At 38.3% G+C, this 22503-nt stretch overlaps 5 protein-coding genes and 2 pseudogenes across 8 annotated transcripts; 4 read left to right on the top strand and 3 right to left on the bottom strand.

The window, feature by feature from the left end:
* The first annotated feature begins 1450 nt into the window (after positions 1–1450).
* On the top strand, positions 1451–2291 carry LOC102784268 (hemoglobin subunit alpha-2-like). The gene is made up of 3 exons (XM_006798148.3): positions 1451–1565; positions 1670–1877; positions 2106–2291. The coding sequence occupies exons 1-3, from the start codon at positions 1471–1473 to the stop codon at positions 2232–2234; spliced, it is 432 nt and encodes a 143-aa protein (XP_006798211.1). The 5' UTR covers positions 1451–1470; the 3' UTR covers positions 2235–2291.
* Positions 2292–4718: 2427 nt separating this feature from the next.
* On the bottom strand, positions 4719–9231 carry LOC102784834 (hemoglobin subunit beta-like). 2 transcript variants are annotated; one of them, XM_087839906.1, is made up of 4 exons: positions 7336–9231; positions 5398–7174; positions 5016–5238; positions 4719–4922 (listed from the first exon to the last, which is right to left on the bottom strand). In XM_087839906.1, exons 2-4 carry the CDS (start codon positions 5487–5489, stop codon positions 4794–4796), a joined length of 444 nt encoding a protein of 147 aa, XP_087696032.1. In that variant the 5' UTR covers positions 5490–7174; positions 7336–9231; the 3' UTR covers positions 4719–4793. The 2 variants fall into 2 exon arrangements, with proteins under 2 accessions (XP_087696032.1, XP_035766766.2); XM_035910873.2 differs by having other exon boundaries at positions 5398–5516; positions 7065–9231.
* Positions 7132–8224, top strand: LOC102784556 (hemoglobin embryonic subunit alpha-like). Its single transcript, XM_035910874.2, has 3 exons — positions 7132–7259; positions 7348–7555; positions 8046–8224. The coding sequence occupies exons 1-3, from the start codon at positions 7162–7164 to the stop codon at positions 8172–8174; spliced, it is 435 nt and encodes a 144-aa protein (XP_035766767.1). The 5' UTR covers positions 7132–7161; the 3' UTR covers positions 8175–8224.
* Positions 9232–9321: 90 nt separating the features above from the next.
* On the bottom strand, positions 9322–11010 carry LOC102784269 (hemoglobin subunit alpha-A-like; annotated as a pseudogene). Its single transcript, XR_015719021.1, has 4 exons — positions 11001–11010; positions 10357–10439; positions 10061–10252; positions 9322–9647 (listed from the first exon to the last, which is right to left on the bottom strand). The product of XR_015719021.1 is annotated as a hemoglobin subunit alpha-A-like (transcript).
* LOC102784557 (hemoglobin subunit beta-A-like) lies at positions 10706–11834 on the top strand (annotated as a pseudogene). Its single transcript, XR_015718995.1, has 2 exons — positions 10706–11519; positions 11595–11834. The product of XR_015718995.1 is annotated as a hemoglobin subunit beta-A-like (transcript).
* A 1015-nt stretch (positions 11835–12849) lies between these two features.
* On the bottom strand, positions 12850–13648 carry LOC102785136 (hemoglobin subunit alpha-A-like). The gene is made up of 3 exons (XM_087839909.1): positions 13512–13648; positions 13203–13410; positions 12850–13083 (listed from the first exon to the last, which is right to left on the bottom strand). Exons 1-3 carry the CDS (start codon positions 13604–13606, stop codon positions 12955–12957), a joined length of 432 nt encoding a protein of 143 aa, XP_087696035.1. The 5' UTR covers positions 13607–13648; the 3' UTR covers positions 12850–12954.
* A 1019-nt stretch (positions 13649–14667) lies between these two features.
* LOC148102995 (hemoglobin subunit beta-A-like) lies at positions 14668–15573 on the top strand. The gene is made up of 3 exons (XM_087839910.1): positions 14668–14814; positions 15008–15230; positions 15318–15573. Exons 1-3 carry the CDS (start codon positions 14723–14725, stop codon positions 15447–15449), a joined length of 447 nt encoding a protein of 148 aa, XP_087696036.1. The 5' UTR covers positions 14668–14722; the 3' UTR covers positions 15450–15573.
* The last annotated feature ends 6930 nt before the right edge of the window (positions 15574–22503 follow it).

Raw genomic sequence — 22503 nt, forward strand, 5'->3', positions numbered from 1 at the left:
AAAAAAAAAAAAAAAAGAGAATTGCAGGCTTTAGCAAGAAAAATGTCATGAAAGTGCCCTTTGGGGAAAAAAACCTATATAAAAACTTACTTGATATATGAACCTAAAATTACCAGCAATCAGTATTGAAACTTTGGAAACAGGGGAAAGCGGAACTGGAAACTAGATGGTGAAGTTTTTAATATATAAAGCTAAAATTTCACAGCAATTGTAATATGTGTCCAAACTCTGAACTATAACATTTTAATGCAAACTGGAGAAGGTTGAACAAAAAATGTTATAAAAATGTGATGATTTGAGTTTGGACTGACCCAGGTCTTGAAAACTAAAAATATGCGCACATGTAACAAAATTACTTTCTGAGGTATAATTACAGTATCATCTGAAAACTCTATTATATTTATCGATCTATATTTTATTGTATTTGGACAGGACAACCTACTGATATTGTTGTTCTTGTGGTACAAGTTATATTGAAAATGACATTTTCCTAATTTTTGAAGTTTTTAATTAATGTGTGCTCAAATATGGGACTTGCATGAGTACTGGAGTTTTTTGTTATTGTTGTTGTTTTTCTTTTGTTTTGGAACTAGCTCACACATTTTGTGATGTATCCGTCTCAATTTCAGGATCTGTATTAATTGTGATTTTAAGAAAGACCAGTGAACATTTCAGGATTCTATCTTTGATAGTCTTTGAAAGATTCATGTTCAAACACTGCTGCAGATTTCAATGTATGAAAAATTGTAGAGCAGAAGCCTTGATTTGAGACGGTTTGACCCCAAAACAACTGATATTGCATTCAGACGTGAGCACTAACATGCAAATCATATCCAACAAGAGATCATTACAAAAGTGAAATTAAAAGCAGTCATACTGACCAAAAAGGTATTTTCTCACTCCATTAAATTGATTGTTTTTATTATTATATTTTTTAACCTGTTTGTGAAATAGGTTAAAAAATAAATAACTAAATAAATGTATGCCTCACCTTAAAAACTGAATTGTCTATCAAAATGTATCATTTCTCAAGATAAACAGTTATTAAATCAGTCTAAATCAAAAACACAATTTAATTTGTTAATGTAGGCTATAAACTAACAGATATTTAAATTTGAGGTATTCATAAAAGTATGTTACTTTGTGGTTCTTTTCTTCAGAAATACATTTCTCTTTTCAACTCTTTTGTTTGATTTATTTATTTATTTATTTTTCCATTGTGTGCACTTTAATTAAGTGAACACCATTCAAACATCTTTAATGATTTACTCTTTTTCTTTAGTAGTTTTTGACGCTAGCATGACAATTGGTTTACCGTTTATCTCACAAAAGGCGTTACATGTCACTGTGGGCTGGTCCAGGTTGCTATCTCTGAGGTGTGCCGGGTTTGTCCCTTTACTGTTCTACATATAAAAGCCTAAAGCGTTTCTGGTGGTCAAGACAACTTCAAACAGAAATCCAACAGACAAGATGAGTCTTTCTGCTAAGGACAAGAACACAGTCAAAGCCTTTTGGGCTAATGTGGTTGGCATGGAGGAGGACATTGGCTGTGATGCTGTCTCCAGGTAAATATGGATTAAGACTTACGACCTCAAATGGACTGCTTAAACCTGCTCCTGCGTTTTCTATGTACTGTTCTGTGTACTTATTGTACATTTTTTTTATCCAGGATGCTGACAGTGTACCCTCAGACCAAGATTTATTTCTCCCACTGGAAGGACCTGAGCCCCGGCTCTGCCCCGGTGAGGAAGCACGGAGCAACCGTGATGACTGCAGTTACTGATGCTGTCAGCAAAATTGACGATCTCACCGGTGGTCTTCTGAGCCTCAGTGAGCTGCACGCCTTCACTCTGAGAGTGGACCCTGCTAACTTCAAGGTACTGACATACAATAAATTCTGAAAGTGGTCCTGATTTCGTTGTGTTTTTTTTATGAAGGTTTAGTTGCAGTTTCTTTGTTTCTAAGCTTAATGTACATTTAATGTTTAACTTCTTGTAGCAGTACTGAATACTGAATCGCAGCATTCAAATAAACAGAGATAATTAACCCTGGCATGCATTTTCTAACAGCACACATTTTAAAATGTGATCTTCATCTTTTCACAGGTTCTTGCTCACAACCTCCTCGTGGTTCTGGCCATCGTGTTCCCCAACGATTTCACTCCTGAGGTCCACGTGGCGATGGACAAGTTTCTGGCTGCTGTGGCTCGTGCATTGTCTGAGAAATATCGTTAAAGTGTACACAAGACCAGATGACTGACAGCAGCATGAGATTGAATTCTTACTGTCAAACTGAATTTGAATAAAAAAGGAAACAAATCCAATCAAACTGTTGTGGTTATTTTTGTGATCCAGTAAATGTTTTTTGTTTAGACAATAGATTAAAAGCATTACAAGTTTAGGTCAATGGCAAGTGAAGACAAGTCGTCCTGAATGAATTCATTTGGGTCATGTAAACAACCACTTAAATTGTTGAGTATTTATAATTTTTTCTGTCTGTTTTAATTTTATTTTACAGTCAAACTCTGCAGCGAACTATTTCTCCTAAACATGACTAGTCTATAGTTATTAGTAGGAAATTATTAGTTATTAATTATACTATCATCACATTTCCAAAGTCAGGGACAGCAATGGTCCTCTGTCCTAAGACTGGGTATCTAAAGGGATAGGGTTTCTTAAGCAATGTGTGATGGCTGCATGCAACCACACAATTGAAATACTTGGGTAATATTCATTTGATCTTTTTGTCTTACGTTTACATTGTGCTCTAAACCTTTTGTGATCATAAGTTAACCAATTTAAAACTTTGAATTTACCTGTAATGCATGACAGCACTAAGCGATAGTCCAAACGGTGGCACAGACTCTGTTTTGCACTGTTTGTTGTTTTATATGAGTATGTGTCATATTAATTATATTTCTGTTCTTTTTGAGCCACCTGGCCTCTGCTCCAGTCCTTCCTGGTTTGGGTGGAAGAGGAGGCTGAGGGTGGAGCTGGTTTAAATGCAGAAGCCAATAAAATGGACTGGACCATCTATTGTGATCATGGGGGGGGGGGAATGGGGTTCTTCTTGAATGATGGTTAGCTGTTAGCTCAGGGGTGTCAAACTCAAATACACAGTGGGCCAAAATTCAAAACTGGAACAAAGTCGCGGGCAAACATTAATATTTACTGAAAAAAAAAAAATCTTCCTCCAGATATAAGAATGAATCTTTTCTTATGGACTCAAATAGGTTTTGCTGAAAAACTGAATATGGAACAAGCAAAGCTTAATACTAAACAATATATATATTAGCTGTATAATACCAGTAGGCCAGCTCTAATAGTAATTTGGTATGGCTTCGCGGGCCAAATGTAATTAGAAATTTGGCCAAATTTGGCCCGCAGGCCAGAGTTTGACACCTATGTGTTAGCTCTTTAGTTTTCAACTTTGGTGTATATAATGGTTTATTCATTTGCTATATAACTAGAGCTGTTTCCCATTTGAGTAGGTCAGTTTGTTGAGTTATGTTTTGTTAAGTGAATTTTGTTAAGTTAACCTCTTTTACGGCCCACTTGGTTCTTAAAAAAAGTTTATTTTTGTCATTTTGAATTTTTGTAATCATTTTGTCCTTTTGGGGGTAAAGAAGATTACATCTGTGCCTGTATGTTCTTGGCTGCTTGGTCCATGATTCAATGACTCAAGCATGTAATGTCCCTTCCATATTAGTTGGGACAAACATAAAATTTTTAAAAATGTGCAGTTTTGCCTTTGTACACCAACACACTGGATTCAAAACAAGAAAGTGCAGGCTTTCTCTCAGCTTTTTTAAAAAGAATGAATGCACTGACCAACTCAGAAACACCAGAACAAAAAAGGACAAGTGCATAATCACTGAATTATTTCAATAAAAACCAATTGTCACGACATGTATAACTAAGCCAAAAACCTAAGTGAAGAGGCTGGTGTATCACTGTCAGAGTCTTCAATTAAGAGATGTGTTCATGAATAGAAATAGAGTTTACAACAAACCACAGAATACAGTGACAGCCAGGGAGATGAGACTAGACTTTGCCAGAAAACATGTGAAAGATCCTGCACAGATCTGTAAGAAAAAATATAACATTTGGGAAGTAATTTGGGAGAAGGAGAGAAGCAGCTCATGATGTGAAGCATGTGGAGAATGGTTGAGGCAGTGTTATGGCATGGGAATGAATGGCTGCCAATGGAAGTGGGTAGTCAGTGTTTATTGATGATGTAATTGCTGATAGAAGTATCTGGGTGAATTATGAAATTTACAGGACCATACTCTTGGCTCAGAATTTGTGAAATGCTGTAAAAAATTATCAGACTGTTTTTCGTAATGCAAATAATGACCCAAAACATACTACAAAAATAATCCAAGAGTTTCTCAAGGCAAAGAAATTGGATGTTCACAGTCTCCAGGTCAATCACCTGATCTCTCTCCAACAGAGCATGCCTTTCCACAAATAAGCAGCAACTGGAGGCTACAGTCAAGGTCTATCAGAGCAACTCAATAGAGGAAACAACATTTGGTGATTTCCATGGGTTCTGGATTTCAGGCAGCAATTAGCTGCAGAGTCTTTTCATCCAAGCATTTAAGAATGGCTTTAATCCTTAAGCAGTCCATACAAAGTTTTTGCAAAGAACATTGTATTAAAACTTAAAGATAATAAAGCAAGTGAAAAAAGAAAGGCACTGGGAACTTTCTAAAGTTGCTTAATATTTTATTTTTTTTAAAAACGTATTGAGGCACAATTAATGACAGAGTATGTGACGACATCTGCAGCTCTTTAGTAGTACTGTCTTCTGAGGGAGGACACCACCACTGCCAGGAACTTCTGGAAAGCTGCATGAACCTCAGCAGTGAAGTTTTTACCCAACTGGGAAGCAACCACAATGGTCAAGCAGTCACCCAGGAGCTGCAACACAACACAACATGCTTTAGCAATCTTCATTGACACACACAAACACGCAATACTGGGAATCAGTGCCGTCAGTTCAGCATTGCCTACCATGAAATTGTCAGGGTCCACCTGCAGTTTCTCAGAGTGCAGCGTACTCAGCTCTGCATATGTGGCCTTGATGTTGTCCATGTTCTTCACGGCTTTTTCCAGAGCTTCCATGATGATTTTTCCATGAGCAGCAACCTTTGGATTTGATGCAATAGCAGCAGCATTGTAGAGGTTTCCAAATTGACCAAAATACCTCTGAGTCCAGGGGTAGACAATCAAACACCTGAGGGAATATATAAATAACTGATTTGCTCTTAGTTCTAAAAGAAGAATGTACATTGTGTAATGCAAAAAATATGCCAGCTTTTTTCATTGCACATAAAGATGCTATTCAATTAACCCCAAATTCTGTATGTCAATATAAACACAAACAATGTTTCACCTGGAAAAAGCTGCTTGCCCAATGACTGCATAGTCGATCTTGGAGAAGATGTCCTGGATTGTGGTGCGCTCAAAGTCTGTCCACACAACCATTTTGCTTTGTTGATCGTTGCTCTTGTGCTGTTGGTCAGCAGAGCCACAAAGTCACCTTTTAAAGAGTTCTTTTCACTCCACCCAAAGATATGAAATTGGGTGGAGTTGGAGAGTGGGAGTTGGCTAAACTGGTCAGTTTAACAATTCTGAGTTCAGCTTTGATTAACTGTCAAAATTAACCAAAAATCTGTTGGAAACTTTCATTATGGAGTACTTATTCTTATATCTTGGGATAGGCTCCAGCCCTGAGTGACCCCTAACAGTTAAGAAAATTGGAAGTAAGATAATCAAAAATATTTTGCAGACCTGGATAGGAATAAAGAACTGGATGAAGTACAATAAGTATATCCTTTGGAAAATAATGAATTCTAAATTTCAGTGACAAAAAACTTCTTGTTCTTGTATGTTTAATAAAAAATGGACCAGATTCCACAGATTTTAATTTTAACATATGACCAAACCATAGCATTAAGGTCCTGCATTTGCCATTTGTACATGCATTTAATAAATAAACTTGACAAGGAATTTACTTAAAGAGGAAAATGACAAGAAAAGAATGATACACCCACACATCCTACAGGCCTTTATTGACTGGCTGTAAGTAGAAAAAAAAATTAATAACTTTGTCTCAGCTTTTGTTTTTTTCTGGTTGTCCACAAAACCTTTTCTGTCATTCTCTTAAATATTTTCAGTATTTCTGCCATATTTTAAAACCTGTTTTTCATCCTCAAATTTCTACACCTGATGTTTAACTTTACCTCAATATATCGCAACTGTCCACTCTGAGCTACATTTGAGCTCCTGTAGAGAACAAACAGCTGCTGTAAAAATTTAAACTGCCCTGTGAGAGGATTCACCTGCTGAAGATTAGATAAGCCTTAAACTGACAGGGTTTTTTGAAGTGAATGTCATTGACATAGATTGTGGTTGTAGTGTTGGTAAATGATAGCCTAAACAACAGTATTTAAATTTTAACCTACACATTAGAACATCCCTGGACTCTCTATGTTCAATTATATCTGTGATAGCTGCTTTCCACATTAGGATTTGGATTTGGTTTTTGATTATCTGTTTGGAAACATAAATTAGCCGTTGACTTATTAGTCTAAATATAGCCATAAACATTTAGATGCATGTGTATGTACAGTAAACGTATCTATAAAGCCCTGCTATAAATCCAACTATCTGTCCAGACCCAAATTTGAAGCCAACAGCCTTTTTAAAGTTATAATCATGTACCCATTTTGCTTTTTCTCAAATTATTATTATTAAATACATAAATAGATAAAGAAATACAAACTAACAGGTGACTTGTCGTGAATTAAATGGTAATATTAGACTGATATAAATTCAAAAATTGGAAGGTTACTGATTTGATTTAACTGTCTCTCACTGAAAATTTAAGTTTTAAAATATGCACATTTATTTAATGAAGATGTTTCTTAAGTGAAGCCAAAAAGAAGAAATGAATTCTGATTTTCTTGTTAAGTTGTCTTGCCTTATAGAGTCTTTTGTTTGGTATTTGTCTCATGGGAACTGTTACATATCATTTTGAACATGCTCAAATTCCAAGACCTTATCTGTGAGGTGGGTCGGGTGTGCATTTCCTGTTTCATATATAAGACCTCCACAGATTGAGCTGAACACAACTCCAACAGCAACAACAGGCAAGATGACCAGTCTTTCTGCAAAGGACAAGAACACAGTCAAAGCCTTCTGGGCTAAAGTGGCTGGCAAGGAGGAACAAATCGGCTGTGATGCTGTCTCTAGGTAAATATGGCCCCACACTGCCTACAAAAACCTGCTCCTGCATTTCAGTCTCTTACTCGCTGGCTTGTTCGCTTACATTTTTACCCAGGATGCTGACAGTGTACCCTCAGACCAAGATTTACTTCTCCCACTGGAAGGACCTGAGCCCCGGCTCTGCCCCGGTGAAGAAGCACGGAGCAACCGTGATGGCTGCAGTTACTGATGCTGTCAGCAAAATTGACGATCTGACCGGAGCTCTTCTGAGCCTCAGTGAGCTGCACGCCTTCACTCTGAGAGTGGACCCTGCTAACTTCAAGGTACTGATCATTATTACTGTCATGTTTGTGGGGTGACATTATTTGAGGTCATCTACTTAATAAAAAGTTTGTGGTTCAGTCCCTGACTGTCAAAGTATTCTTGGACAAGATCCTGAGGCATACTGCAATACTCCAGTGTAATCACTGGAGTGTGAATTTGTGTGAATGTTAGAGAGAAAAGAGCCTAGTCACAGAAAAAGAAGTACTTGTATGAATGGGTCAATTAGGCAAGTTGTATGAAGTGCTTTGAATGCTCCAGTAGACTAGAAAAGCAATATATATACATCGGTCAATTTACTATGACAGCTTTTACCAAATTAATTTTTCTGTTCTGTTGTGAACACTGATTGAACTACAAATTAAACTCACTCTAACTCAGCTTTCATTTGATCTTAGATAGATTACTGATTGATCTGAATTGATGTTCTCTGGTTACAAATAAATAAATGAAAAGTCCATTCATTTCAATGTGATCATCATCTTTCCACAGGTTCTGTCTCACAACCTCCTCGTGGTCCTGTCCGCCATGTTCCCCCAGGACTTCACCCCTGAGGTCCATGTGGCTATGGACAAGTTCCTGGCTGCTGTTGCTCTCGCCTTGTCTGAGAAATACAGATAAACTGCATTATGTGTTTGAGTACTCACTGACAGTCTGACTTGTAATAAAAGATCCAATGCAATTAAACTCTCATGGTCGTTTGTGGTGATTGTTTTTAAACAGTTGGATTATTATTGTAGCTTTTACCAGGAATGTTTTTTTTCTCTTTATGGACTAATTAAAGAAGAGTAGCGATTAATTTACTGAAAGTTTATATACACAACTTAAAAATAGAGCATGTGACGGTCCTCTGGAGCTAGTAATACTGCCTTCTCAGGAAGGCTTGAGCTACTAAGACTCTCCCGGAAGCTGCACGGACCTCAGCAGTGAAGTATTGACCTAAACGAGCAGCAACTACAATGACCAGGCAGTCCCCCAGAACCAGCTATTCCTGTTTTATCGTCATTATTCCGAATTGCTTTCTTCTTCTTCTTCCTATTATTATTATTATTATTATTATTATTATTATTATTATTATTATTATTATTATTATTATTAGCTTGGGTGGATGAATGGATGGAGTTTCGATGGGGGGACCTGGGTTGGCGTCTCACGTTTTTCAAAGAAGGGGTTGGGATGACACTGTGAAATATATTCAGTTTTGAAATTCATATTCTGTGTTAATTCTGTGTAGCTAGAATCAAAGTGTTAATGCTAGCTTTTTTTTAAAATAACAATATTGTCATGTGCAAAACTATGACAGTGACTAGGGGCGACGAGATTATTTTAGGGTGCACCGCAGTATCTGCCTTGCCATGACAGCTCCTTTATCTAAGGAAGGAAGCTGCCATTCAGAAGGAAAAGACGAGGACCACAGAGGATGTTTGTGGATGAAGGCACATGATCTGCTGTAGTGACATCTAAAGAGGACAGCCGAAAGAAGAAAAAGGCCAACTACAGCCCAGAGCAATCAGATGGTCTACGCACACCCACCCGCATTGAGAACAGCTCCTCATTGATAGTGTGACTCTGATGTCGTATATAATTATTACTTTAGTTTGGCCTATGAAAGTAGAAGTATGTGTTTTACTTGCTGTTTTTAATCAGCCCTAAATCAGTCGTGCGCACAGGAAGTCAGAATTTCTAATTTAATGTGTTGGATGAGTGACGAAACACCAGGGAACCCTTCACAAGTTACAGAGTAAAGGGGCGTGTCCGAGGCGTGTGCTGTCGGAGCAAGTTAAACAGTTTTATTTTATTGAGAATAAAAAAAAAATACAAGTATATATACCGTGACTAAAGTAAAAGAAATGTAAACATGTATTAATTTCATATAGTAACTGTGTTCTTCTATTATAAAATGGGTGTTGGTAGTGTGGCGGATGACACGCTCCATGCAGCGATTGGTGCGCCTGAATCTGGAGTTTAGCGCTATCTGTCGGACAGCGCCAAAGACAAGTTCTGTAGAAACATGTCAAATGAGACGTGGACTTCAGGGGTGAAGTCTTCCTGGAAGAACATGGCCATGCACAAGATGATGTTGTGAGCAAGAATCTGTATAAATAAATAAATATGGAGAAAACGTGTTAATTCATAAATAACGAGAAATACATTAAATTTCAGACTCAGAGTCAGAATACTTTAATAATCCCTAAGGAAATTATGTGGGTTATAGTTCCTCCAAGACAATAACAGTAACATACTGAACTAATTAAATAAAACAATATATTACAAAGTTTATAAAATATAAGAAATAGCTCTGATCGACATTTTACTCTAAACTGTAAAACTTTGTCATTTGTTATTTTACTGTAGAGCGTGTGCAAAAGGCTGTAACTATTGCAGTGTGTACTGTGCAACAACATTATAGCTTTATATACAAAGTATTATTACTTTTAGTATTTTGCTCATTGAGAAATTGTATGGACTTATGAGCAATGCATGAATCATTCCCTCAGTAAGCTTACCCTGAAGTTGGCAGGGTCCACTCTGAGCTTGAAAGCATATAGCTAGCTTAGATTGGTCAGACCTCCAACAAGGTCGTCAATATTCCCGACGCCATGATGTTGGCGCCGTGCATCGTCACCTGTGCAGAATCTGGACTCAGGTGGGCCCAGTGAGAACAGTGGGTCTTGGTTTGCGGATATGCAATCAGCATCCTGTAAAACATAAACGTGATAAGTTATGATATAGCGAAGTTATTACATAGAATGTGGTGCATGATGTGTGCACATCGTCAAAACAGAAAATAATGAAAACCAACCGGCCCAGAGCCTCTGCTCCAATCTCAGGGGCTTTCGGAGTCGCTTTATCCCAGAAGGGCCACGGTTTTGTCCTTTCCAGAGACTCATGTCTGCCTTTAAAGGTTTACGCAGCAGAAGGAAAAGTTAACTAAATTCTGGTGAAAGTTGTTTGTTACTATCTTTCTTTATATGGAACTAAATTGCACCACACCCAGTATCAAATCTAATCCACACCTTCCTGTTCGCGTTTAACAAGCCATTTCTAGAGATAAAAGTAACCACACCCTGTTCTCAAGTATTTTTAGTCGCCGTGTTATCTTACCTTATAAGTCCCGCAGTATTTATAAGGTAAAATAAGTACAAAATAACACCTAACGTCAAATTAGTTAGTAAAATAGCGATGACTGCATTAAAGAACTGATGTCAGTATGAGAGGTCATGCAGTCTAAAGGAATAGTGGCAAAATTGCTAATGAACGAAAAAAAATCTCTATATATTAAAAAGTTAGAGTTAAAAACACACTTGAATATATTAGATGCTCATATGTGCAGGTGCTGAGAAAACTTTAAAAAAAATAACAAATGAAGAAAATGTTTTGGGGGTTTTTGAGCTTTTCTCTTTATGCAAAGATCACACCTTCAAAATCAGTTAAATTCTGCCTTACATTTTATCATATTCATTTACAATTAGGTTTATTGGTAAATGAATATTCGACACTGAATGGCGTCGAACAATTGATGTCGAGTTGATGGTGTTTTTAATGTTTCATGTTCTTGTCTTTTTCCAGTCTTCGGGCAAAAATTATATCTGACTTATTAACAGCCTTTGTCTTGGTTCTGATCCAATCAGATGCTTCCGGACTAAGAGGGGTGGTATCGGCCAATTAATAAAGTCCTCCAAAAGGGACCTAAGTTTTGTGAACGAAGACTAATTTCAGCGAAGCTGGAGAAAATCCTATCTCTAACAATATGGTCGAGTGGACAGGTGCTGAGCTCAGCGCGATCACATACCTGTGGGGAAAGATTTATGGGGCTGAAATTGGCGCCCAGGCCCTGAGCAGGAAGGACTGTGATGGTTGGCCTGGAAAATGCTGTGAAGAACATGGACAACATCAAGCAGGCCTACGCCAAAACTGAGTGTTATGCACTCTGAGAAGCTCCATGTGGATCCTGACAACTTCAGGGTATGTAATCTGAGACTTTTTCCACCAGTGATAATGATGAAGCATGTCATTATTATTGTATCCCTTTCATTTTAGGTGCTTTCTGAAATTGTCGCTTTTTGTGTGGCCTCCACGTCTGGACCTCAAGTCTTCGCCCCTGGTGTCCAGATGACCTGGCAGACATTCCTCGCTGTGGTCGTCTCTGCCCTGGGCAAACAGTACCACTGAACTTGTGGAATTATAGTTCACATTCATAACCAAATAATTTACAGCAGTGTTTCCGTTTAGCGCTTCGAAGCTGATGCATGTGACAAATAAAATTCCAGTTAAATGAAATTCTCTTTGTGTGATAATTTTTAATTGCATTTTGTTTTTCTACTCAAGCCTTCCAAGAGCAGATTTTTACAAGTGATTGTGCAGTTATACTGAAAATGTTCATGCTAGTAATAATAATAATAATAATATAATAATAATAATAGTAATATTAATAAGGGTGGTGTCATTTCTTTTTAACTCAGCCAGTAAGTTGTAGTTTGAATTATCCATGTTGTATTATCTGAAATTAAAACCTCCTAAGCTCATTCTTATAAAAGCGTCTATATGTTACTTTTTATCTTTGCAAAGGGTGACGCTGCCGGTTTCTATTTTGTCCGTTTCAAAATGTGCACTTTGATATAAATGGGTGAGGTCGCGTGACATTATTGATAACAGTGCATCAAAAATACTGTTGGTTATAGTTGTGGACCATGATAAAGGATTTGAAATATTGTGTACATTACACATTACATTACGTTGCACTGTCCACTTTCTGCTGTAACATAACAAATTTCCCTCGTGTGGGGCTAATAAAGGTTATCTAATCCTATCTTATTAAATTCTTTTAATCCAAGAATCCAAAAAGGGTTTCTTCCACGTGTTCGGTAAGATAAGCAGGAAATGGATATGTAATAGAAGAAAAAGAAGAAGCTTATTTTGTATAATTATATACAATGTTCATTACTTATGTGTTCAGAGAAAAGTATATAAAATGCCAAATCAAACTTTTTAATATCACGCCATGCTTAATGAAGGAAATCCTTGTATACACATTAGTATTTACTGCCCATTTAAGCAAAGCTTGAGGATAAGTCCTCCACTTTAAAGTAAAACGAATATTCAGTGCAAAATGTTAGAAGGTTAAATTTGCATTTAACACAACTGTATGTTTATTTCTGATGGAATTTTCTTTTTTCCTATGCTCCCACACCCCCTTCTGTCACTACAATATTATTATTTTAATTTCTTAACACACCCCTGCAATTATGTCAAAAGTGAATAGTGTAGGGATGCAGACAAAGAAGAAAGGACCAGCTTCCAGTGTTTATTATATTTATTAACGGAGCCCTGCCATTTTAAGAGGTTTTATTGACATTGCTGTAGATGACAGGCTTCATAGGGGCTCCGGAGTTGCCGGATTTTAGCGGTATTTCTCGGACAGAGCGAGAGCCAAGTTCTGGAGGAACTTGTCAACGGAGAGGTGGACTTCGGGAGTGAAGTCTCCGGGGAAGAACATGCCCATGCACAAGATGATGTTGTGAGCAAGGATCTGTGAGGCAAAAAACACATGCATATGTTAGGTCGAAAAGTCTATATTGCCTCTTGACTAATGGTAATCTCTGTCTACAACGTGATCATTGTTGCGTGGATGTTACTGTGTGAGCTTACCCTGAAGTTGGCAGGGTCCACTCTGAGCTTGAAAGCGTGGAGCTCGCTGAGGGCAGACAGACCTCCAGTAAGGTCGTCAATCTTTGACACAGCGTCTCCAATGGCCGCCATGATGGTGGCACCATGCTTTTTCACCTGCGCAGAGCTTGGACTCAGATCGGACCAGTGAGAAAAGTAGGTCTTGGTCTGGGGATAAGCAGTCACCATCCTGTAAAATATATATTCAAATGATGGAAATATGAATAAGTACTTACTAATGAATAAAAGTATGAATGAATGAAGAATGAAAAGAAAAGGGCAAAATACAACCTCACTAGAGCCTCTCCTCCAATCTCAGTTGTCTTCGGGGCCACTTTGACCCAGAAGTTCCTCACCACGGCCTTGTCCTTTGCAGAGAGACTCATGTCTGCGTTTTCTTCAGTTGTCTTCTGAACTGAAAGAAAATGTGTTGACTATTTGTCACTATCATTTTTATATAACACCAAAATGGACCACACCCAGCATCACATTTAAACCACACCTCTGCGATAAAGAAAAAAATCCAGAAGTTTCCGAGGTATTTCTTGAGATAAAAGTTAACGCCCCTCCTTGTTTTTAAGATATGACTTATTTTGTTGGGGAAAAAACTAATATATTTATCCATTAAAGAAATTATTGAATAGCAAGAGGTTGTTGAAAAAGCAATGTGATATTTTATAAAATAATGTCCAAAGTGTAAAATATGAAACAAGTGGCAAATAATCTCTCGCTGCCAAACGCTCGTTGGGTCTTAAAGGAGAATTAGAGAATTAGATGACAACATAAGCACTCACAGAATGACACCACATAATCAAAAATTAAGATATTTTCTTTTTTTTACCAAAATCTTGGTAAGTAATCATATCCGAGGCATGATGTGAGATATAAAAAGATGACTGGTTGTAGCGCTTCATGTGGGACTGCACAGCACCTTTATCCTTTGTATCCTATTTATTAGAGGTTGGAGAATTGTTTTCAAATAAAATAGGCTACATTTCTCTACTAGAGATGTGTGTTGCATATATATATATATATATATATATATATATATATATATATATATATATATATATATATATATATATATATATATATATATATATATATATATATATCAGAAACGGGTATTTACCCTACTTTCAGGCCAACTTGTTGGGATCTGATCACTTACGAAAGATCAGAAATCACTTTTGAGGTTTAAATGTTTTTACTGTACGTATAGGTTAAAAACAGTCTATAAAGACCTGTAGTCTATAATTCTTATACTTATTTCTATATTTGTTACATAAAAAAAATATGTGTTTGCGTTTTTTCCTTAGAATCTGGTAAAGATCCTATCTTACTCATGGGCAACAACCCAAAAGCCTGACGGCTATAGTCCAATCAGATGCTTCCAGGACGAAGAGGTGTGGCACTATGTAATTAATAAAAAGCTTCCCAGGATCGGCGTTTGCGAAAAGGTTTCTGATCACAAGCTACGTGAAAACCTTTACCCTGTCAAAATGGTCGAGTGGACAGATGCTGAGCGCAAAGCCATCATAGGCCTGTGGGGAAAGATCGATGTGGACGAAATCGGTCCCCAGGCCCTCAGCAGGTAACCTGCAGCTCATTGCAATTTAGAAACACATTTATGTATTGTGTGACTTTCTCTTCCTATAATCTTAAAACCGAACTGAAACCAATGCATCTACACGTATGTTTGTCTTTTTAGATTAAAATGCATATTTCTTTTTAAAAAATTATGTGTATTAAAATTGTTATTTTTTCTCTCTCTTGTCTTATTCCAGGCTTCTGATTGTGTACCCCTGGGGTCAGAGATACTTCAAAGCCTTTGGAGACCTGTCCACCAATGCTGCCATTCTGGGAAACCCCAAAGTGGCACAGCACGGAAGGACCGTGATGGGTGGTCTGGAAAATGCTGTGAAGAACTTGGACAACATCAAGCAGACCTACGCCAAACTGAGCACTATGCACTCTGAGAAGCTCCACGTGGATCCCGATAACTTCAGGGTATGTCCCCACCAGCACCCAGAAACATTTATCACTATTAGATCAGAAGTAATTCGTTAATTATTTTGTGCAACTCTCTCACTTTAGGTGCTCGCTGAATGCATCAGCCTGTGTGTGGCCGCTAAGTTTGGTCCCAGTGTCTTCACCCCTGAGGTCCAGGAAGCCTGGCAGAAGTTTTTGTCCGTGGTCGTTAATGCTCTGGGTAGACAGTACCACTAAATCTGTGGAGTGCCAGTTCATCAAAGATGTGCAACAGTCATAAAAGTGATTGTAAAATCATATCTCTTTAACTCTGTTGCCATATGCACTAATAAAAATAAAATGAAAACAAACTCAAATCAAACTCATTCTCTGTGCGATCATTTCAGGTGTTCTTATACCCGACAATACAACACTATGAACCGTTTAGTGTCCTTTTATTTTAGACTGTCTTCAAAAACAACATTAATGACTTCTTAATTAAGAAATATGTCCCGACTCATTCATTATTTACGTTTCTTTGTCCTTAGTTTTTGTTTAAGTTTTGTGAACGAAGACTAATTTCAGCGAAGCTTGAGAAAATGTTATCTATCAATATGGTCGAGTGGACAGGTGCTGAGCTCAGCGCGATCACGTCCCTGTGGGCAGTGACGGTCCTAGCCTGTTTGGCGCCTCGGGCGAGCACTCTGCCGCCCCCCCCCCCCCCCTCCCCACACACACACACACACACACACACATACACACACATGAAGAGAGGGATAGTATGCATTGTATGCAAACGGCTACCAAACAGCCATGATAATTTGTCATACGATGAGAACAGGACAAATCAACAATTGACAATGACTAATTAATATTATATTATTGGATATATTGTTTGGAGTTTAGTCTGTTACTGTTACTATTTTTACAATTTCTTCTTGGAGCAACTGTAACCCACATTATCTTCTTAGGGATTAACCCTTTAAAGCCGGTCAGAGCGGCACGCTCTGTTTTGCGTAACTATTTTTAAATCCCGGTAGCACTGCAACCACGTGAGCTAGAGCAATATTTTTTTTGCATATGAAACCGGAGGAGTTGTACTTACATCTTATGCCATCAGCTTGTCCTCGGTCACAGTTTCCTTCCACATATAACTTTGCAAAAACTGCATAAAAAGCACTTGCAGCAACAAAAACATAATATTCCAGAAACACGGTTTGCCGATCCGATCAGCTGTTTGTAACACTTACTACGTTGGAATAGATGTCAGAGCGAACTTTTGCATGTCCGCTATGACCTGCCTGAAACCGGAAGTGACGTCATTTTCGCGGAAATGTAGTTTTCTTTTTTCTTTTTTTTTTTTTTTTACCATATAGCCTCATGAGCCTATACTGGTGTTTTTAAAAGTTATGTTTGACTTTATGACTTTCTGTGTCGTTTCTGGGATGCTTAGGACTCATATTGCACTGCTGGAAATAGTTTATTTTGATGCACATGCTGCTTTTTTGCAAATTTGCAGTATAATATTTATTTTCGTTTTTCCTGCAGTATATAAAAATTGGTGTATTTCAAAAATATAACTATCAAGACACTCAAAATAAATTTCCTGTGTTGGGAAACTATTTTGTGCAACTTTTTTGTATTTACAGTTTTGAGGGATAAGCCTCTTAAATTTCTCTAACTAGAAATATATGTTAAAAAAACAAAAACGATTTTCAATGTTTTTGTAGTTTATTGCACTTTTTTGCAATTTATGTAATTACTATGCACTTAATGCAGACATATTATTAAAATCTGGGCTATAATGGTTGTATTGATGTATATCAACTTGAAATGCTCCCAAAAATGGCTCCACAGCATGTAAAAATATAATATAAGCTCTGGCGGACTTGGTTCTATGGTAGGTCTTAAAGGGTTAATAAAATATTCTGATTCTGATTGTTTTAAGATGACCTGCCATTATCCAATGACACATCTGCTTACCTGTATCTTTTGCTCGTTCCTCCTTCTCTTCTTTTCTATTTTTTCTAAACTGAGCACCTGATGGCTTTGAACTTTTCTTGTCCATCTTCCATTCGTTTTATTTTGCACTCCAGTATGAACACAAATCCCCCAACTCGAGGATCACTACAACATAACCTAATAGACCTACACCTTATTTCACAGATTCACTTTGTCTAAGGTGCATTTCTGGGATTTCACACAACCCAGGATTCAAATCATGAATACATAATGGGCTTGGATTTACATCATTATGAACCCCTTTCCACGGGTTGTGTGTGAGACATTAAATCATCAAAATATAAAATATAAATTTTAAATTGTTATTGATCCCATTACCTCGAGTCTTTAGGTGTATATTTATTTTCTTACTCTTCTTATATTTATTGTTTGTTTACTTGCACTGCTGTACGGAGCCCCGCAGGGGACATTGGAGAAAAAAAAATTAAGATGGACTTTTGCGAGATCTCGCAAAACAAACTCGGGATCTCGCAAAACTTTTGCGAGATCTCGCAAAAATTGAATTCCAACAATGGCGGCAGCTACTTAGTTGTAATATTACTATTTCTGGGTCACAAAATACACTTTTTTTTTTTTTAATGTATTTATTTATGCAAGTTTCAAAATTTTTACACATTCACAAACAGCAGGACAGAGGAACACAGACAATAATGACAATAACAACAAAAAAAAAAATCAAAAACAAAACACAGGAACAAACAAAAAAAAAAACAAAAAAAAAAAAACAAAAAAAAACACAGCAACAAACCCCACAACAGGGTACACGGCCAGCACTTATCAAGACAGCAGAGAGAGGGGAAAAAAAGCAACTGGTATACATGTCAAACAACTCACAATCCAGTGAGTCCAATCCACAAAATCAAATTCACAAGATCGCTAGGAGACGCCGATAACAATTATGCAACAACAGTTATGGGCAACAGCTCAGAATGAAAGCAGTTAAAACAACGTGGTCAGGACCCAGGGCGTGAACTGTCCTTCTTAATGTGGTCTATAAAGGGCCCCCATATCTTCCTGAACTTCTCCATGGAATCAGATGTAGAGAACCGAATTTCTTCCAGGTATAAACAGGAGACCATCTCCTCGAGCCACCTCTTGAAGCAGGGAGGGGAGGCAGATTTCCACTCCCCCAGAATCAGACGTTTGGCAATCACCATACCAAACATGAGGGCCTGTTGAACAGCAAAGGGAAGTGCCAAGGAGTCGCTGGAGCAGCCCAGGATCACCATAAGACAGTCAGGATACAGTTGCCTATCGTAAACAGTGCTATAGAAACTAAAAATACTAGTCCAAAAGGCTGTAAGCGTAGAACAGGACCAAAAAAGATGGCCAAGAGTACCGTCCACAAGTTTACATTTATCACATTTGGGGGAAACGTTAGGAAAAATCTTGTTCAATTTGGTTTTGGAATAGTGCAGTCTATGGACAACCTTAAATTGAATTAACTGAAGCCGGGCGTTAACAGAGCATAGATTTATCCGGCTTAACACTTCAGCCCATAAATCGTCAGTGATAACCAAACCAGTGTCCCTTGTCCAAGCCTCTTTAATATGGCAAGAGGGGGGTGCCGAAGAAAAAAGGTTAACAAACCGAGAAATTAAGTGTTTTGAGGTGGGAGGTTCGTTCATTATATTGTAAAAGACATGCTGTATGGGGATGGTATCCAAATTTGAGAATGCTTGCTTGACATAATTCCTAATTTGTAAATACCGAAAAAAATGACTTGTAGGGAGATTGTACTTTGTCTGAAGCTGAGCAAAAGAGGCAAAATGATTGTCAATATAAAGATTCTTTATAGCAATCAATCCTTTGACAGACCATTGTTTGAAAGCAGCATCCATCGTACTAGGCGTAAAGCTAGGATTGTGGCAGATCGGGGCAAAAGTCGACACTACCGGGAGGTTCAAGATTCTCTTAATTTGATTCAATATTTTTATGGAGTTGCAAAGAATAAAGTCATCACGTGTACTTTTAATAACCGATTTTGAGAATAAGATAGCTGGCAAGGATGCTCCAGTGTGCTCGATAGCAGTGCTAAGCTCCAATTCGAGCCATTTAGGGCTGGACCCGCATCCCACAGCCTCACCAACTATAGGCAGATTCCAGAAGACCCAGGCTCTGGCATTACAGGCCCAGTAATAATGTCTGAAAACTGGAAGGCCCAGACCACCCTCGTCCGAGGGCTTTTGCAAGTGAGACTTCGAGATGCGAGGGGGCTTGTAGGCCCAAACAAAAGGCATGATAATGGCATCCAACGCTTTGAAAAAGGAAGACCTGAGAAAAATAGGAACGTTCTGGAATAGGTACGTGAATTTAGGGAGCACAACCATTTTGATTATATTGATACGGCCAATCATTGAAAGTGGGAGATGTTTCCATTTATCTATCATACACTTGAGCTCATCAGTTAGAACCAAATAATTAAGCCTGAAGAGGAATTTTGAGTTCCTAGGGATGTTAATACCCAGGTATGAAAAATAATCCTGGGAGACCTTAAAGGGCAAACTCGACAGGAAATCAGGGCCCAGACCAGACGACAGCGGCATAAGAACAGACTTCTTCCAATTTATGGTGAACCCTGATAGGTGGCCAAAGCTGTCAATCAGCTCAAGAAGTGGAGGAAGGGAGATCTTTAAGTCTGAAAGAGCCAATATGATATCATCCGCATACAGACCGATGGTGTACTCTGACGCGCCACAATTTATACCAGAGATATGGGAATTGGCTCTGATGGCAATGGCCAACGGCTCAAGAGCTAAAGCAAAAAGCATTGGAGAGAGGCAACAACCCTGCCTTGTCCCACGGTGTAAGAGGAACGGGAGCGACCTCTCATGGTTGGTAAGGACCGAGGAACGAGGGCAAGCGTAAAGCAACTTAATCATATTCAAAAAATTCGACCCAAAACCAAATTTTTCAAGAGTAGCAAACAAATAACTCCATTCCACCTGGTCAAAAGCCTGCTGGGCATCAAGTGAAATCACCGCAGAATTGGGCAGTGTCGTTGAGTACATTGCATTTAAGAGACATCTAGTATTAGAAAAAGAGAATCTATTGGGGATAAAACCCGATTGGTCAGGATGAATTAAAGAGCCTATATGCTTATTTAACCGGTTGGTTAGGACTTTAGCAATTATTTTTTGGTCTGAGTTGAGAAGACTTAGGGGACGATGGGATGAAACATTAGTTTCGTCTCTGTCTTTTTTCAGGAGGAGACATATATGGGCATCGTAGAAAGAATGAGGGAATGAGCCGTTTAACACTGCGCAATTTACCATCCGAAGTAGCAGAGGAGCGATAACGTCAATATGTGTCTTATAAAGCTCTATCCCAAAACCGTCCGGACCACAAGCCTTTCCGTTAGGAAAGGAGCAGATTGCATTTCTAATTTCCTCCAGCGTAAAGTCTGCATCGAGTAAGCCCCGTGCAGCCTCAGGAAGAGTCGGGATATCTAAAGCATTAAGAAAATTAGTGATTTCAGTAACTGTGGCCGTGGTACTAGACGTATATAACTGACAATAAAAACTGCGAAATCTGTCATTTATCTGCTTGTGATCAGACAACAACTGGCCAGTTGAAGAGAGAATTCTGTGTATCGCCCTATCAGCTTGAATGCCCTTCAGCTGTCTGGAAAGCACCTTGTCAGCCTTTTCACCAAGCTCAAAATGCTTCTGTTTTAATCTACGAATACAATTCATGACCTGCTCCCCCAACATGTGGTTGTAGTCATATTTCAATTTGAGAATGGTACCAAGTGTGTCAGCAGCCCCGGTGTCGCGATACTTCTCCTCCAACACAGCCAGCTCTGCCTCAATATTAGTACGCAGCCTGAGTTTGTCCCTTTTCTGAGAAGCTTGATAAGCAATAATATGACCTCTAATAACGACTTTAAAGGACTCCCACAAAACCGAGTCTGAAACTGCACCATTATCATTGAATTGTAAAAATTCTGCGATTTTAGTAGATAGGTAAACCGTAAAAGAGACATTTAGATATAAAGAGGGGTTAAATTTCCAATTGTATTGGGGGGTATATAGGTTAAAGTCAATTACCGTTGAGAGAGGTGCGTGGTCCGAAACTAAAATACTGTGATAAGTGGAACTAACCACTTTCGAAATAAGCCTGGAATCAATAAGAAAATAGTCAATTCTACTGAAACTGCCATGGACAGGGGAGAAGAAAGAGTATTGCTTTTCTAACGGATGCTGGTGCCTCCAAATGTCAACCAAGTCCAAAGATTTAGTAAGAGTATTGAGTACAGAAACAGCTCTCAAGGTTGGGGCCAGGGACGCAGAGGATCTATCCAACAATGGATCGAAATAACAATTAAAATCACCACCGATAATGATATTATGGTCATTGTATTGTGAGACAAGATTGAATATTTTACTAAAGAAGTCAGGGTTGTCAAAATTAGGGGCATAGATGTTCAAGAGGACTACAGGGGTGGAGTTGACCGTACCTGTAACAAGTATGAACCTCCCACCTGGATCACATATCTGAGTTTTGAATATAAAAGGAATAGTTCTGCGAACAAGAATGGCAACCCCTCTTGCCCTGGAAGAAAAGGCGGATTGGTACACCTGTGACACCCATACCGATCTTAATCGCCTCTGCTCTGAAGGTTGGATATGGGTCTCCTGTAAAAAAATTATATCAGATGACAGAGATTTTAAATGCGAAAATACTTTACCACGTTTAAGAGCTTTGCCCATACCCCGACAATTCCAGGTCGTAAAAGTGATGTGGCTCATCCCAAGCTTAAGTGAGTGGATGATGTACGACGATGTGGAAGGACAAAATGAAGGCTTTGACATTTGACAAATAAAGAGCTGGCACTTACATCAAAAAAACAAAAACGACACATATTTAGAAACATGTAGACACCCCCCCACCCACCACACAAACCGCAGAAAAAAGAAAGCGGAACACCCCCAATATCCAACAGGGAGGCAGCCGGGAACCAGGGCCAGCCTGACTGAACGCTAATACTCAAAAACTACCGTGGAGCCCCGAGCGCCCCACATATAATCTATTTAAAAAACATAAAAAACAAAATTGTGCACAAAGTACGAAAGATCCAACTCAAATATTTAGATGGATATAAAACTTTTTAACTGGTGCAACAAAACTGCAAATATGCAGAAATGAGAGAGCATACAGAAACATATGCATATTCCCAATATCAGAACGTAACACAAATACTGTAGAAGCAAAACCCAATAGGCAAAATAGGCACTGTACACCGTTTCAGTGCGGGAAAGAAATGTACTCTAGGTATGTAAATCACAGT

The sequence above is a fragment of the Neolamprologus brichardi genome, chromosome 4, assembly GCF_056152115.1.
Source record: "Neolamprologus brichardi isolate AB-2024 chromosome 4, ASM5615211v1, whole genome shotgun sequence".
NCBI lineage: Eukaryota > Metazoa > Chordata > Actinopteri > Cichliformes > Cichlidae > Neolamprologus > Neolamprologus brichardi.

What these genes read in the sequence shown, in the direction of transcription:
- LOC102784268 (XM_006798148.3), top strand. Translation starts at nt 1,471, where the DNA reads ATGAGTCTTTCTGCTAAGGACAAGAACACAGTCAAAGCCTTTTGGGCT. An exon ending in GGCTGTGATGCTGTCTCCAG is followed by an intron (nt 1,566 to 1,669) that starts GTAAATATGGAT and finishes TTTTTTATCCAG; the next exon opens with GATGCTGACAGTGTACCCTC. An exon ending in TGGACCCTGCTAACTTCAAG is followed by an intron (nt 1,878 to 2,105) that starts GTACTGACATAC and finishes ATCTTTTCACAG; the next exon opens with GTTCTTGCTCACAACCTCCT.
- LOC102784834 (XM_087839906.1), bottom strand. Translation starts at nt 5,489, where the DNA reads ATGGTTGTGTGGACAGACTTTGAGCGCACCACAATCCAGGACATCTTC. An exon ending in GGGCAAGCAGCTTTTTCCAG is followed by an intron (nt 5,239 to 5,397) that starts GTGAAACATTGT and finishes ATATTCCCTCAG; the next exon opens with GTGTTTGATTGTCTACCCCT. An exon ending in TGGACCCTGACAATTTCATG is followed by an intron (nt 4,923 to 5,015) that starts GTAGGCAATGCT and finishes GTTGTGTTGCAG; the next exon opens with CTCCTGGGTGACTGCTTGAC.
- LOC102784556 (XM_035910874.2), top strand. Translation starts at nt 7,162, where the DNA reads ATGACCAGTCTTTCTGCAAAGGACAAGAACACAGTCAAAGCCTTCTGG. An exon ending in GGCTGTGATGCTGTCTCTAG is followed by an intron (nt 7,260 to 7,347) that starts GTAAATATGGCC and finishes ATTTTTACCCAG; the next exon opens with GATGCTGACAGTGTACCCTC. An exon ending in TGGACCCTGCTAACTTCAAG is followed by an intron (nt 7,556 to 8,045) that starts GTACTGATCATT and finishes ATCTTTCCACAG; the next exon opens with GTTCTGTCTCACAACCTCCT.
- LOC102785136 (XM_087839909.1), bottom strand. Translation starts at nt 13,606, where the DNA reads ATGAGTCTCTCTGCAAAGGACAAGGCCGTGGTGAGGAACTTCTGGGTC. An exon ending in GGAGGAGAGGCTCTAGTGAG is followed by an intron (nt 13,411 to 13,511) that starts GTTGTATTTTGC and finishes TATATTTTACAG; the next exon opens with GATGGTGACTGCTTATCCCC. An exon ending in TGGACCCTGCCAACTTCAGG is followed by an intron (nt 13,084 to 13,202) that starts GTAAGCTCACAC and finishes TTTGCCTCACAG; the next exon opens with ATCCTTGCTCACAACATCAT.
- LOC148102995 (XM_087839910.1), top strand. Translation starts at nt 14,723, where the DNA reads ATGGTCGAGTGGACAGATGCTGAGCGCAAAGCCATCATAGGCCTGTGG. An exon ending in GGTCCCCAGGCCCTCAGCAG is followed by an intron (nt 14,815 to 15,007) that starts GTAACCTGCAGC and finishes GTCTTATTCCAG; the next exon opens with GCTTCTGATTGTGTACCCCT. An exon ending in TGGATCCCGATAACTTCAGG is followed by an intron (nt 15,231 to 15,317) that starts GTATGTCCCCAC and finishes CTCTCACTTTAG; the next exon opens with GTGCTCGCTGAATGCATCAG.